The sequence below is a fragment of the Lutra lutra genome, chromosome 10, assembly GCF_902655055.1.
Source record: "Lutra lutra chromosome 10, mLutLut1.2, whole genome shotgun sequence".
In the NCBI taxonomy this organism is placed as follows: Eukaryota; Metazoa; Chordata; class Mammalia; order Carnivora; family Mustelidae; genus Lutra; species Lutra lutra.
Window position 1 is genome coordinate 14,523,697 of NC_062287.1, and position 14,493 is coordinate 14,538,189.

The following is a 14,493-nucleotide window of genomic DNA, read 5'->3' on the forward strand; positions in this document are numbered from 1 at the left end:
ATTTACACAAAGAAAACAAAAACACTAACTTGAAAAGATCTGTGCACCCCTGTGTTTGTTGCAGCATTTTTTATAATAGCCAAGACATAGAAACAGCCTATGTCTGTTGATGGGTGAATGGATGAATAAAATACCATACACACACACACGCACACACCACACACACAATGGGATACTATTGCCACTTGCAAAACATGGATGGACCTGTGTGAAATGAAACTGGTCGGACAGGAAAAGACAAATACAAACAAATGTTCTCAGTTATAGGTGATATCTAAAAAAGAGAGAAAGAAAGCTCATAGATACAGAAAACAGGTTGGTGGTTGCCCGGGGTGGGGTAGATACAGGGATCAAAAGGATCAGACTTCAGTTATAAAATAATAAGCCATAGGGATATAATGAATAGCATGTGACTGTAGTTAATAATAGTATGTTGCATATTTGAAAGTTACTAAGAGAGTAGATCTTAAAAGTTCTCTTCACGGGGCGCCTGGGTGACTCAGTGGGTTGAAGCCTCTGCCTTTGGCTCGGGTCATGGTCTCAAGGTCCTGGGATCGAGCCCCACATCGGGCTTTCTGCTCAGCGGGGAGCCTGCTTCCCCCTTTCTCTCTCTGCCTGCCTCTCTGCCTACTTGTGATTTCTGTCTGTCAAATGAATAAATAAAGTCTTTAAAAAAAAAGTTCTCGGGGTGCCTGGGTGGCTCAGTGGGTTAAGCCGCTGCCTTCGGCTCAGGTCATGATCCCAGGTCCTGGGTTCAAGCCCCACATCGGGCTTTCTGCTCAGCGGGGAGCCTGCTTCCTCCTCTCTCTCTGCCTGCCTCTCTGCCTACTTGTGATTTCTCTCTGTCAAATAAATAAATAAAGTCTTTAAAAAAAAAAAAAAGTTCTCTTCACAAGAGAAAACAGTATTTATAACTATGGTGACAGATGTTACCTAGAATTATTGTGTTGACCATTTTGCAATATATACAAATAGCAAATCATTGTGTTGTATACCTGAAACTAATAAGAATGTTATACGTCATTTTTTAAATGTTACACCTCAGTTTTTTAAAAAAGATGTTGCCTGACTTGAGATGTTCCCTAATTAGATAATTAACTTGTTTCCCATCCAGAATTATCTTTCTCTTGATAACATTTATCATTTTTGATAGTATACTTGGGTCTCTTAAAGAGAGGAGTTTAACTGTTAATGGCTTACATTTTCTGGCAGATGAACTCCCAGCTAGCCCAGATGACTCGGATAATAGTGTGTCAGAAAGCCTGGATGAATTTGATTACTCTGTGGCTGAGATTAGCCGCTCCTTCCGTTCACAGCAGGAAATATGTGAACAACTCAACATCAATCACATGATCCAAAGGATCTTCCTCATTACTCTGGACAACAGTGAGTTACAGACCTGGAGCTGGTCTGTTCATTACTCTTCCCTTCCTGCTTGGGCGAGGAACTTGCTCTTAGAAACTTACTGTGTCTAATGGTTAAACAAACCCACTGTACTCCCTGTGGATGTGACCTAAAAATAGTATTTAGACACAGGTGCAGCTTTGATTACCATTTTGGTACAGACTAGACCATATAGCTCCTTGCCTTTACCACCTTAAAAGGGAAATGTGAGTGGTAGCCAAATCCTTTTTCTTCTCAGAGGTGACCTGAACATTTAGACGGAAGCCCGACAAGGTGTCAGGTCATGTTTTCCCTCTATGTCCTATCTGTGGTTAGACCCCAAAGTAGGTGCTAATGTCTGGGATTCATGATGTTAGGTTTATAACAAAACCTGACATGCTCTTTGACTCTTTGAAAAACCTTAAGTCTTTAGATACTGCTTTGTGTGTCAAGATTACCCTGATACTACCTGAGTCAGACTTGGAGTTCAAGAGAAATGCTGTCGAGATTGGTTGTCTGTGTAAGACAAAAGCATTATCTTTAACCTGCCAGATTAAAATCATTTCCCAGGTGACCCCAGCTTGAAAAGTGGGAATGGCATCCCCAGCCGTTGTGTGTATTTGGAAGAAATGGCAGTAGACCTGGAAGATCAAGACTGGCTTGATATGAACAATGTGGAGCAGGTACCATTTCTGATGTTCCTTTCAAGAGTGCCTTCAGCACAGACTAGCCATGCAGTTGAGCCCTGCTCGTGTTTCTCCAGCTGCGACTTTGCTTACGTAACTCTATCTTGACATTGTCTGTGGTGCTCCTCTTTGGGGATCTTCTCATTTACCATGGCCAAATATCTGAATTCCTGGAGTGACCTATCTGTGCCTCTCGGATGGCAGTTGTCACCTCTGTCACATGTAGTGGCCTTTTTTTGTGTACCTGTTTTATCTCTCCTGTCAGACCCTTTAGTTCTCGAGGGCAAGGCTCATGTCTTTATATCTTTCCCAAAATCAAACCTGTGTTTTACCTTGTAAGTGCCTAATGAACATTAAAGGATTAAAACTTTAGTAGAACAGACACTTGACAACTTGTAGTTTAACTTTATGTGTTTAAATTATCTTTATATCTTTATATAAGTCTGAGTAAGGTCAGCAGTCACGCAGAGGAGTAAATTCCATGTATAAGTTCAATCGCGGATTCTCCACACCATTCAGCAAATACTGTTTTAATACTTACTGTATGTATGCTGGGGCTTTACTAGAAGCTTGAACTCTATTTGGGAGAACTGTACAGGTGACCCTTGAGCAACATGGGGGTTAGGGTCCGTCAAAAATCTGCACATAACTTCTGACTCTCCAAAGACTTTAACTAATAGCATACTGTTGCCAGGAAGCCTTATGGATAAGAAACAATAAAGTCAGCTAGGGAAAAGAAAATGTTACAAAGAAAATCAGAAGCGAGAGAAAATGTATTTACAGTGCTGTTCTGTATTTATTGAAAAAATATCCATGTCAAACCCATATAGTTCAAGGATCAACACATATAGTTATGTTTATATACCTAATATTTTCTAAAGTGGAAGGGTGGAACTTATATTCCCCCTTCACTCTACATCCTGTGACTCTGGCAGTAACCTGTGTCAAAATGACCTACATCTTGATGTCCTAAGATTAACTTAGCAGCGGTTTAGCGTCTCGTTTGTTTCTTGAAGGCTATCTTCGCTCGCTTGCTACTTCAGGACCCGGGCAACCACTTGATCAACATGACTTCTTCTACGACGTTGAATCTCTCTGCTGATCGAGATGCGGGGGAGAGGCACATTTTTTGTTACCTTTATTCCTGCTTCCAAAGAGCTAAGGAAGAGGTAAGGAATATTTCCCATTGAGAACTGTGTGGTACTCTTGGGTTTGACTTTAACATAGAAGCCAGAGAGTTGGATGAGTGTCTTTTATATCAGTTTATATACATCATAATATAGTGGGAACTAGAAATGAGAGGCACTATGAGTTGTCAAAAGTTTTCGTTTGTATTTTCGGTGGCTTGGGGTCTACCCCTTTCCCCAGTTAACCAGGGCCTCCTATTCTCCTACAAACCTTAAAAAGTCATACTCTTAAAAAAGGTCAGGGGAGAGGGGGGAAAAGGTGTGATAAACTCATTTCCACTGAGCTGTAAATAACAGAGTGCGCTAAGCTTGGTCACTTCAGGATAAGAATTCTAGCAGGTAGGAGATTCTTAACACCAAAGAATTAACTCATACGAATTTTCAAGCATCCACAGGACAGCAGTAATGTTCTGGTGTACATTGTCTTTTTCCTTCTATTTGCTGTGGTCACCCTTGTTCAGGTCATAGAGCTAGACTCTCCCCTCTCTTCTTCATTCTGTTTCCAGATTACCAAAGTTCCAGAGAACTTGCTCCCCTTTGCAGTGCAGTGCCGGAACCTCACCGTGTCCAATACCCGCACAGTCCTCCTCACCCCAGAGATCTATGTTGACCAGAACATTCATGAGCAGCTGGTAGATTTGATGTTGGAAGCCATCCAAGGAGCCCGTGAGTACATAAGCAGGATCTCTGAGTTTCTACATTTTGGTTTCCAAATTTAAAAGTCCTTTAATTGCATTAGAAAGCCTCAGAGCCACTATGGTTCCAGAAGTACAAATTAAGGAAGAGAGAGCATATCTTGACCTCTGGGGTTGAATACCAGTAGAATTATCAGAAGTGTGAGAAGGGTAGAGAGCCTGCGTGTAAAAGCATATAAAAATCACCACAAGCTTCTTTTCCTCTCATTTGTCATCTGTTAGATTTTGAAGATGTAACTGAGTTTCTCGAAGAGGTCATTGAAGCCTTGATATTGGATGAGGAAGTGCGCACATTTCCAGAAGTCATGATTCCAGTGTTCGATATTTTATTGGGCCGAATAAAAGATCTAGAACTCTGTCAGATCCTATTTTATGCATATCTGGATATTCTTCTCTATTTCACTAGGCAGAAGGATATGGCAAAGGTAGGTTTGAAAGTGGTACATACGCATTTGCACTGGAGGTTTAATGCTTTATGGGTCCCTGTCCTGAACGTGCTGTAATATTACCTGTTGAATTAAAAAAAGATACATTGGTTGTTGTATGGACTTAACTTTTTGAGATCCTCTCACCCCACTACCTTTGTCTCCTCATACAGATGAATAAGTAGGACTTGTTTTCTCCTGTAGGTTTTTGTAGAGTACATTCAGCCCAAGGACCCTAGCAATGGGCAGATGTACCAGAAGACCTTGCTGGGAGTAATCCTGAATATCTCCTGCTTATTAAAGACTCCGGGTGTAGTAGAAAATCATGGCTACTTCCTGAATCCATCTCGTTCCAGTCCCCAGGAGATCAAAGTGCAAGAGGCCAACATCCATCAGGTGGAACTGTTTACCACTGTCTCCCAGCCCCCTAATCCTAGGTGAAGTCGCGTTTCCTCGGGAAGCAGATGCAGATAAGGCCGCTTGAGCCTCTTTGGGGAAGCAGATCAATCTGTTTGGCTTTCTACTGTAATCACGTAAAGAAATTGTCCTCTTTTCAGCCCAGGCTCAGGGCAGAGGAGAAGCTGGTGCACAGTTTAAGAATAAGCTGCTGCGGCTCTTTGCCCTGTGCTGGGGCCCAGCCACTTCCCCTCAGCCCCTGCTGTTGATGCCAAGCTGTCTCTTACAACCTGGGCTCCTAAAATCTTCCAACTGAACTCCAGCATATAAACCGAATTTTTTTCCTTTTCTTCCTTCCACCAACATCCTCTCCATTTGGGCTTCTTAGTGAGAATTCTAGCAGAGGTCTGGCCAACATGAGGCCGTAAATGGTTGACCCATTTAGGCAGGAATTGGCAAATCACTGCAGTGGCCAGATCCATCCTGCCACCTGTTTTGGTAAATAGTTCTGTTGAACACAGCCTTGGCCATTCATACGCATGTTGTTTATGGCTTGATTTCATGCCACAGTGGTAGAGTTGGAGTAGTTGCCACAGTCAGCATATGGCTTGCAAAGCCAAAAATATTTATCATCTGGCCCTTTGCGGACAAAAATTTACTGACCCGTAAAGCTGTGTAAATGCTATCTGCAGTTTGGCAGCTCGTCGGGGAATCAATCTCTCATAAATGCCCAGAAAAAAAATTTTTTTTAATCGGAACTGGGGTATAAAGCAAAGGGAGAGTGAGAGAGAAGATTAGGATTAGGATATTTTGGAAATTGCCAGTGGCTAAGGTTTGGGAGAAACAAATATGAGGATTGTGAAACTGGAATGTTCTGTGGTTGTGTTTTCTGGTTAAACAGTTCATGGCTCAGTTCCATGAAAAGATCTACCAGATGCTGAAGAACTTACTCCAGCTCTCTCCAGAAACCAAACACTGTATCTTGTCCTGGCTTGGAAACTGTTTGCATGCAAACGCGGGCCGCACCAAGATTTGGGCCAATCAGATGCCAGAAATCTTCTTCCAAATGTATGCCTCGGATGCCTTCTTTCTGAATCTGGGTGCTGCTCTCCTGAAGCTATGCCAGCCGTTTTGCAAACCCAGATCCTCTCGGCTCCTCACCTTTAACCCCACTTACTGTGCCCTGAAGGAGTTGAATGATGAAGAACGAAAAATTAAAAATGTGCACATGAGAGGTAGGGGGGAACTGGGCTTCTCAAGATGGTGTGTGCACACGCGCGTGCTCATATGTGTATGTGTGTGTGTAACATCTAAGACATCACTTTTATCCATTTTCACAGAGGTACCTCTTTCTCAAGACGAGGCAAAAAGCAAAGCTAGTATAAATTTTAAGAAGACAGATGTCTAAAATTGTAGTTTTTAGATACTCTGCTTTCGCTAGATTTTCTTTCTGAATTTAGCAGCCTTTGGGTATTGATTGATTCATTCTTTCTAAAAATAATAAAGCACAGTCACTGTTTTGTCTTTCAACTCGAAGCCTCCAGAAGAAAGCAGATATATTAATAGATAATCATAATACGTATAGGGCTAAACAATGGGGACACAAAGGAGAGAGTGAATAATAAATTTTACAGAAGTTGGAAGTCTTTGTGGCCGAGTCTTGAAAGATGAGTTGGGTTTAAAGTACAAAGATACAGAGCTGTGAAAGGCTTTATTGGGGAATAGTGAGAAGTTCAGTGGGAGTGCTAGGTGGGAAAGGAGTATGGGAATTGGCAGGAAATGAGTCTAGGGAGGAAAAATATCGGGGCCAGTTCGGAGAAAACTCAATGCAGAGAAGTGAAAAGAAGAAAACAAGTCACTCAAAGTGAATCATTCTTGAAAAAAAAAATTAAGAACTCCTCTTAATTTTGGTGTATTTCCTCTGTTTTATGACTCTTCTAATCCTAAAAGCAATACATAGTCAACAGGAAATAAATCTGGAAAATCACAAATAGATAGAGATGATCCACTGTTATCACTTGGCAATATCGACAGTGTTTCCTACATTTGTTTTTAGAAAGAAATTACTAGGAAAACAACAAAAAAAACTCTCATTGTAGCAGTATGGAAGTTAAGCTTAGAATAAAGGGACACTGGATACCCAGGACAAAAGTCTGGGGCGAGTCATTTACTGTTCCTTTTACCTTCTTTGAGGTTTGGACAAAGAGACTTGTTTGATCCCAGCTACGCAGGAGCCAAAGTTCCCCCAGAACTACAACCTTGTGACAGAGAACCTTGTCCTGACCGAGTACACCTTGTACTTAGGATTTCACAGGTAACTGCTCTGATGTCATTCAAAAACTGTTTCGTGGGGTTACAAACCAAAAGGTTGAAAGTGAGCCTCACTTCATTCTGAAGGCTCCCATTAGGATCTAAAAGGAATGGGGTTTTATATGCACTTTGTCATATTCATGTGAATTACCTTTGTCCAGATTACTTTACTTTACTTTTCATTTTTTACTTGCTACACTAATTAAAATTAAAGACCCTAGTATTGTTCACTGAACATGAAAATTTTTTAAATGATTTATTTATTTTAGAGAGAGAGAGAGAGAGAGCAGGGGAAGGGGCGGGGAGGGATGGAGAAAGAATCCTCAAGCAGACTTCCCCACTAAGCGTAGAGCCTGACTCAGGGCTCCATCCTACAATCCTGAGATCATGACTACAGCTAAAATCAAGAGTTGGACTCAACCAACTGAGCCACCCAGGGGCCCCCAAACTTGCAAAAAAATTTTTAAGATTTCATTTATTTAACAGAGCACAAGCAAGGGGAGTAGCAGGCAGAGGGAGAGGAAGAAGCAGATTCCCCCACTGATCAGGTAACTCAATGTGTGACTCGATCCCAGGACACTGGGATCATGACCTGAGCCAAAGGCAGATGCTTAACCGACTGAGCCACCCAGGTGCCGCTAAACTGGCAAATTTTTAAATCATTATCTTCCTATTGTGATCTGTGAAAGTGGAATTCTTTTAACTTTTCACTGTCTGCTCTTGAATTTTCATTACTTACTACTCTTGATGAAAAAGACCAGCTCTAGTCTATGGTACAGAGACAAAACTGACAAAATTAAAGAAATGTTTGGGGCTCGAGCATATACGCGCATGCACTCTCTCTCACTCTAAAATAAAAAAATAAATTTTAAAAAAGAAGAAATGAAATGTTTATCAGGGTTACCAATAAGATCAGTAGGACCACAAAAGATTTATGTATCAAAGATCAAAAGGATTCTAGAAGCGTGAAAATTTAAGAACTAGAGTTCTGGTTCTGGCGGGCCACACACCATTTTGTGATTGTTTCTGTCCTCTGGTTTAGCTGATCATGACTGCAAGTTTAAATAAGGAAGTTGTTACAGGGACACCTGGGTGGCTCAGACCTTAAGCATCTGCCTTCAGCTCAGGTCATGATCCCAGGGTCCTGGGATTGAGCCCCACATTGGGGTCCCTGCTCAGCACTGCTTCTCCCTCTCCCACTCCCCTTGCACGTGTTCGCTCTCTCGCTGTGTCTCTTTCTGTCAAATAAATAAAATCTTAAAAAAAAAAAAAAAAAGTTGGTACAGTCCTTAGGAAGAGGTACTGAGAATAGCAGTTTTTAATGTATTTTCAGGATATTTACATTGGCACAGAGGATTTTTTAAAACTCAGTGAATTTCTAGAAAAATGAAATTCTGTCTTTATTTTTCTATTCCAGTCATCGACATTTTAGTCATCGACACAATAGGTAACGCAGCATATGTTTAACCTGCTCAGCCACCGACATTCAGATGTAGAAATGAGTGTCATCTAGACTCCCCATATTGGCTTGCTAACCGTAGACATTGTCTACAGGGCCAAAGAAGGTGACTTTGGACAGTATCCATAGAGACAACTATCTGTAACATTGAATTATGGGGCTTCCTTTCATTAGAGAAACATTTGGCTGACCCTTTGTAAAGAATAATGTAATTTTATATTGAACAACAAAGGACTGGAAGCTGTTTCTTAGGTTTGCATCCCAGGTGGCTACCAGTTTATATGTGGTCGTTACTAACTTAGAGTCCTTCTTCTCGAGCTTTTGTTCTCAACTAACCGTAGAAAAACTGTCCATACAATATACCCAAGTACAATCATTGCAACTGTGCAGTGTCAGACTATCCTGCTGGGCTGTCTTTGTACTTTGTCTAATCGTTATTTATTTTACATGGTAACAGCCCAGTCTACACCCTCCTCAAGAAAGCTACTGGTCTCTGGATGGTGCTTTCATCTGAAGGTTGCTATTTGTAGTTGGTGTCATTTATGTCAAATACTTGGTGACGTTTTCCCAGAGCTATAACCCCTGCCCCTGTCCTGTCAGTAAGCTGTGCGAGTGCCTTCCGTGTCACCACAATCGCAGCTCCCTATATCGTGAAAGAGGATACTAGAATAAATAAATGAGGGTTTGTTTCTGGAACGATCTGTACTCAGCTGTCCTGTATGAGCCTCCTGACCCAGTCTCTTCTTTCTTGGGGGCAGGTTGCATGATCAGATGGTAAAAATCAACCAGAACCTGCATCGGCTGCAGGTTGCCTGGCGAGATGCTCAGCAAACTTCTAGCCCTGCCGCTGACAACCTTCGTGAGCAGTTTGAACGGCTGATGACCATCTACCTTTCTACCAAGACGGCCATGACGGAGCCCCAGATGCTACAGAACTGTCTCAACTTGCAGGTGTCCATGGCTGTTCTGCTCGTCCAGCTGGCCATAGGCAATGAGGGCTCACAGCCAGTCGAGCTAACTTTTCCTTTGCCAGATGGCTACAGCTCTTTGGCTTATGTGCCAGGTAAGCGGGCTCTTCCTTGGGAACTGCCTATTTATAACTAGCTAAGTTTCACGGGGTCACTTTGGAAGTTTAACCGTCAAAGTACCCATCCTTAATGATCATTCAACTGTTTTTGGAGAAATAACTCAAATTTATAGATAGTATCTACTGGTCAAAGGATGGGGGAACCAACAGCTTTTTCCTCGGCCTTGTGTCCCCACTTCTGTGTGTATCAGAAAACAATCCTCAAAGGATTAAGTGCAGCCAGGGTTTTCAGAGCTGTTAGTTTTAGCATTCATGTTTCCATTGTCCGTCTTCTAAATTTATCTGTCCGACTCTCCCTGTGCTCTTCTTCAGGGGAAGAAAAACTATGATCCCCTGATGGTTAAGGAGATTGTGTATGTAGGTTTGTCAGTGAGGAGTTGGCAGATGCCGTCTATCAAAATCAGGTTATATGTTCTTGATCACCGTATTGATCATCTGTTGCTAAATAACAGATCATCCCAAAACGTAGCACCTAAAACAAATGTCGTCTTATACGTATTCTGTGGGTCAGGAGTCCAGGAGTGGCTTGGCCACATGGTTCTGCCTCTGGGTCTCTTCGTGCGGCTGTGGCCGAGCTGTCGGTCAGGGCCACAGGAATCTGAGGCCTTGACCAGAACTGGAGGATCTGCTTACAAGCCAGGTCATGTGGTTGTTGGCAGACCTCATTTGTTTACTGGCCTCTTTTCCAGGTCACACAGATCTCTCCCTAGGACTGTTCATGGTATGGCAGCTGGCTTCCTTGAGAGCAAGGAAGCTAGAGGCTTTATAACCTCACCATGGAAATAATATACCATTGCTCCTATATTCCTATCCTCTGGGAGAGTGTAGGGAGGGACACACAAGGACATGAATACCAGGAAGTGAAGACAGTTGGAGGACCATCCTGGAGATGGATGACCAGAGTCATCTAATGTATTCATCTTTGTTGAAGATTCTTTATCCATCTAAAGGGTTATTTAATTTTTTTTTTAAGATTTTTTTTATTTATTCATTTGATAGAGAGAGATCAGTAGGCAGAGAGAGATGGAGAAGCAGGCTCCCTGCTTGCGGAGCAGAAAGCCCGATGTGGGGCTCGATCCCAGAATCCTGAGATCATGACCTGAGCCGAAGGCAGAGGCTTTAACCCACTGAGCCACCCAGGTGCCCCAATCTAAAGGGTTATTTAATGCACAGTTAACCTTGAGTGTGAAATGAATGTCTATCAGTGTACCTTTTTTTTTTTTTTGACAGACAGATCACAAGTAGGCAGAGAGGCAGGCAGAGAGAGAGAGGAGGAGGAGGCAGGCTCCCTGCTGAGCAGAGATCCCAATGTAGGACTCGATCCCAAGACCCTGAGATCATGACCCTAGCCGAAGGTAGAGGCTTTAACCACTGAGCCACCCAGGTGTACCTTCAGTGTACCTTCTTAAGTTGCACTGGTGTGTGAACAGTGTTTTGCGTCTCTACTGTTTTCATATTGAATTGGATAGAAATAAAAATTGACTTACCCTTCCTTTTTTTTCCAAAGACTTTATTTATTTGACAGAGACACAGCAAGAGCGGGAATACAAGCAGGGGAAGTGGGAGAAGAAGCAGGCCTCCCACCGAGCAGGGAGCCCAATGCGGGACTCAGTCCCAGCACCCTGGGATCATGACCTGAGCTGAAGGCAGATACATAATGACTGAGCCCCCCAGGCGCCCTGAAAAATTGACTTACCTTTAAAGGAGAGTCTGCATTTATGAACTTGTCTCCATTCTTAGTACCTACAAGACATTTGGGACTTTTTAACCTTCATTAGGTAGAGCAAAAGGGAGGAATTTCAATATTGCTTAATACAGAAAGTCAGATGTTTCACTAATTGCAGTAAATGTTTTCTTTTTCAGAATTTTTTGCAGATAACTTGGGCGATTTCCTCATTTTTCTCCGCCGCTTTGCCGATGACATCTTGGAGACATCTGCTGACTCCCTAGAACATGTTCTTCACTTTATTACGATTTTCACTGGAAGCATAGAAAGGTGAGGTGTTGGAAGCTTGGCTCTGATACCACTTAGAGGTGCAGAGCATTCAGAAAACTTCTCAACCAAGAACACACAAGCCTTAATCATAAAGGCTTGCCTTCAGAAGTGGGGTTAACACTAATGTATCACCTGACTGTGCTCGCGGGTAGCCGGAAATCCCCCGTCTTGAGAGGCATAACAAGCCAAGGACTTGCCTACAAAGAATCCGAACGTGCTTGTAAGAGAGCCAGTGGGAATTCCACTGCAAGTGGCCGGTTAAAATAGTTACCTTAATGCCAAAAACCTTACCAGTGCACCAGTTCTGTATGGTCACAAAGTTTACCCTTAACGTTCTGAGTTGCATGAGCAGTAAACACAGGTAAATGCTTTCAGATCTCATCTTCTCATTCAGAGCTTCTGCTCCCCTTTCTCAGAGATACCCTCTGACCTGTAGAGTTGCTTCCCTGGCGTTTTTGGTGTCAGGCCAAAGGAAACTGGGTGTGCAAATGGAATGATGGCCAATGCCCTGAGCTGTGTCAGTGAGAAGTAGGTAGAAGCCAGTCCTTCCCTGAGCTGAGCAAACCCAGTGAGAAGTCATGAGTCAACCAGGATTTATTAGGCACACGTGCTGTCCAGCGTCAGTAATGTAGAAGAACTGCGGCCTGACCCTGGCCCTCAGGAAGCTTAGAAAGGCAGGTTTCTCCTCAATGAAACTGTCAGGGAATGTAAGCAGTAAACAGTAGATTATTATAGAAGAGTAAACAGAATGGCTAGACATAGAGAAACTTGAGTACTCATCCTCATACTTGGCCGGCTGTGATCTCAAAAGTTGAATGATGTTGTACCCTACGTTACCCACAGAAACTGACAGCCTGGACATGACAGAACCCTCTTTCCTCTTCCAGCAGTGGTAGAGGGTGTTTTGGCTCCTCATGTGGAGAAAATAGTCATCAGTTTGAGAGTTAACTTTTCTACCTGCTCAACTGGCTTTCTGTCCTTTGTGCAGAATGAAGAATCCTCACCTAAGGGCCAAACTGGCTGAGGTATTGGAAGCAGTGATGCCCCACCTGGACCAGACGCCAAATCCCTTGGTAACCAGTGTGTTCCACCGGAAACGTGTGTTCTGCAACTTTCCCTATGCACCCCACCTTGCAGAAGCTCTAATCAAGGTCTTTGTGGACATTGAGTTTACAGGTAAAGCAGTCCAGAACTGAAAAGCAGATCCTAATGGAGTCTCCTAGCTTGATCAGTATTTAATGTCAGAAAAATAGCATCAGCCATCAGTTATGGAATATCTATGTGCCAGCCTTGATGCTAAGTGCTTTTCTTACATTGTTTCATTAATTTGTCATCATCTGGCAAGTTTTACTGCATCATCCCTGTTGTACATATATAAGGACATGAATGCTTGAAAAGATAATTTATCTGTGTCATACAACTAAGTGGTAGAATCAGGTTGATTCTGTCTCACCTCAAAAAGAAAAACAAGGGTGGGGGTGTTCCCTGGGGTGGATCAGTTGGTAAGCAGTTGACTTTGGCTCAGGTTATGATCTCAGGGTCCTGGGTTGGAGGCCCATGTCAGGCTCCACTCAGCAGGGAAACAGCTTCTCCTTCTCCTTCTGTCCCTCCCTCAACTCTTGCTTCTCTTTCTCTCTCTCTCTCTCTCTCTCTCTCTCAAATAGATAAATAAAATCTATGGGGATGCCTGGGTGGCTCAGTCAGTTAAGTGATTACCTTCGGCTCAGGTTGTGATCATGGGGGTCCTGGGATCGAGTCCCACATCAGGCTCCTTGCTCTGTGGGGAGCCTGTTTCTCCCTCTGCCTGCCACTTCCTCTGCTTGTGCGTGTGCATACACTCACACTCTCTCTGACAATAAAAAGAATCTTTAATTTAAAAAAAATAATAAATCTTGGGACGCCTGGGTGGCTCAGTTGGTTGGACGACTGCCTTCGGCTCAGGTCATGATCCTGGAGTCCCGGGATCGAGTCCCGCATCGGGCTCCCGGCTCCGCGGGGGGTCCGCTTCTCTCTCTGACCTTCTCCTCGCTCATGCTCTCTCTCACTGTCTCTCTCTCAAATAAATAAATAAAATCTTTAAAAAAAAAATAATAAAATAAATAAATAAAAAATAATAAATCTAAAAAAAAAGACCCACATACTCTTACCAATTTTATTACATGCTTGATTTAATTATGTTCCAGCAAAGTACCCTGTTCAGTTACAACCTATGTCTTTTTTCTTTTTTTAGTGGGGGTTGGGGAGGGGCAGGGAAGAGGTAGAGGGTGAACCTTAAGCAGGCGCCATACCAGTGTGGAGCCCAGTGCAGAGCTCAGTCACCCTAAGGTCATAACCAGCTGACTCACCTAGTCACCCCGACCCCAAGTACTTATTTTTATCTGCCTCAAAATTGCTGAATAGTGGGACAGTTCTTTTTTCTTTCTTTCTTTCTTTTTTTTTTTTTTTTAAGATTTTATTTATTTATTTGACAGAGAGAAAGATCACAAGTAGGCAGGCAGGCAGACGGGGAGAGGGAAGCAGGCTCCCCACTGAGCAGAGAGCCTGATGTGGGGCTCAATCCCAGGACCCTGAGATCATGACCTGAGTCAAAGGCAGAGGCTTAACCCACTGAGCCACTCAGGCGCCCTATCTTTTTTTTTTTTTTTTTTTTTTAAGTAAACTCTGTCTCCAACATGGGGCTCAAACTCACCACCCTGAGATCAAAAGTAAACTGTACCCCATCTCAACCAGTAAATAATATATGTTAGGCACTTATACAAGACCCCTTTTAAAAGACATGTTCTAAATTAAAAAAATAAAAGTTGTCCTACCATCCGGTGATAAATACAATTAACATTTAAAGAGATATATAACATTGTTCTGAGTGTCT

The 14,493-nt window shown here is 42.8% G+C and overlaps 1 protein-coding gene across 2 annotated transcripts in view; it reads left to right on the forward strand.

The window, feature by feature from the left end:
- The window catches only part of UBE4A (ubiquitination factor E4A), a 41,683-nt gene that overhangs the window by 10,717 nt on the left and 16,473 nt on the right, over window positions 1-14,493 (forward strand). For both annotated transcript variants that reach the window (XM_047690488.1, XM_047690487.1), the window contains exons 3-13: window positions 1,213-1,386; window positions 1,954-2,066; window positions 3,086-3,238; window positions 3,763-3,922; window positions 4,174-4,376; window positions 4,581-4,772; window positions 5,674-6,007; window positions 6,966-7,086; window positions 9,300-9,604; window positions 11,492-11,624; window positions 12,613-12,800. In XM_047690488.1, the coding sequence (XP_047546444.1) occupies window positions 1,213-1,386; window positions 1,954-2,066; window positions 3,086-3,238; window positions 3,763-3,922; window positions 4,174-4,376; window positions 4,581-4,772; window positions 5,674-6,007; window positions 6,966-7,086; window positions 9,300-9,604; window positions 11,492-11,624; window positions 12,613-12,800 (2,076 nt within the window). The remainder of the gene's footprint in view (window positions 1-1,212; window positions 1,387-1,953; window positions 2,067-3,085; window positions 3,239-3,762; window positions 3,923-4,173; window positions 4,377-4,580; window positions 4,773-5,673; window positions 6,008-6,965; window positions 7,087-9,299; window positions 9,605-11,491; window positions 11,625-12,612; window positions 12,801-14,493) is intronic.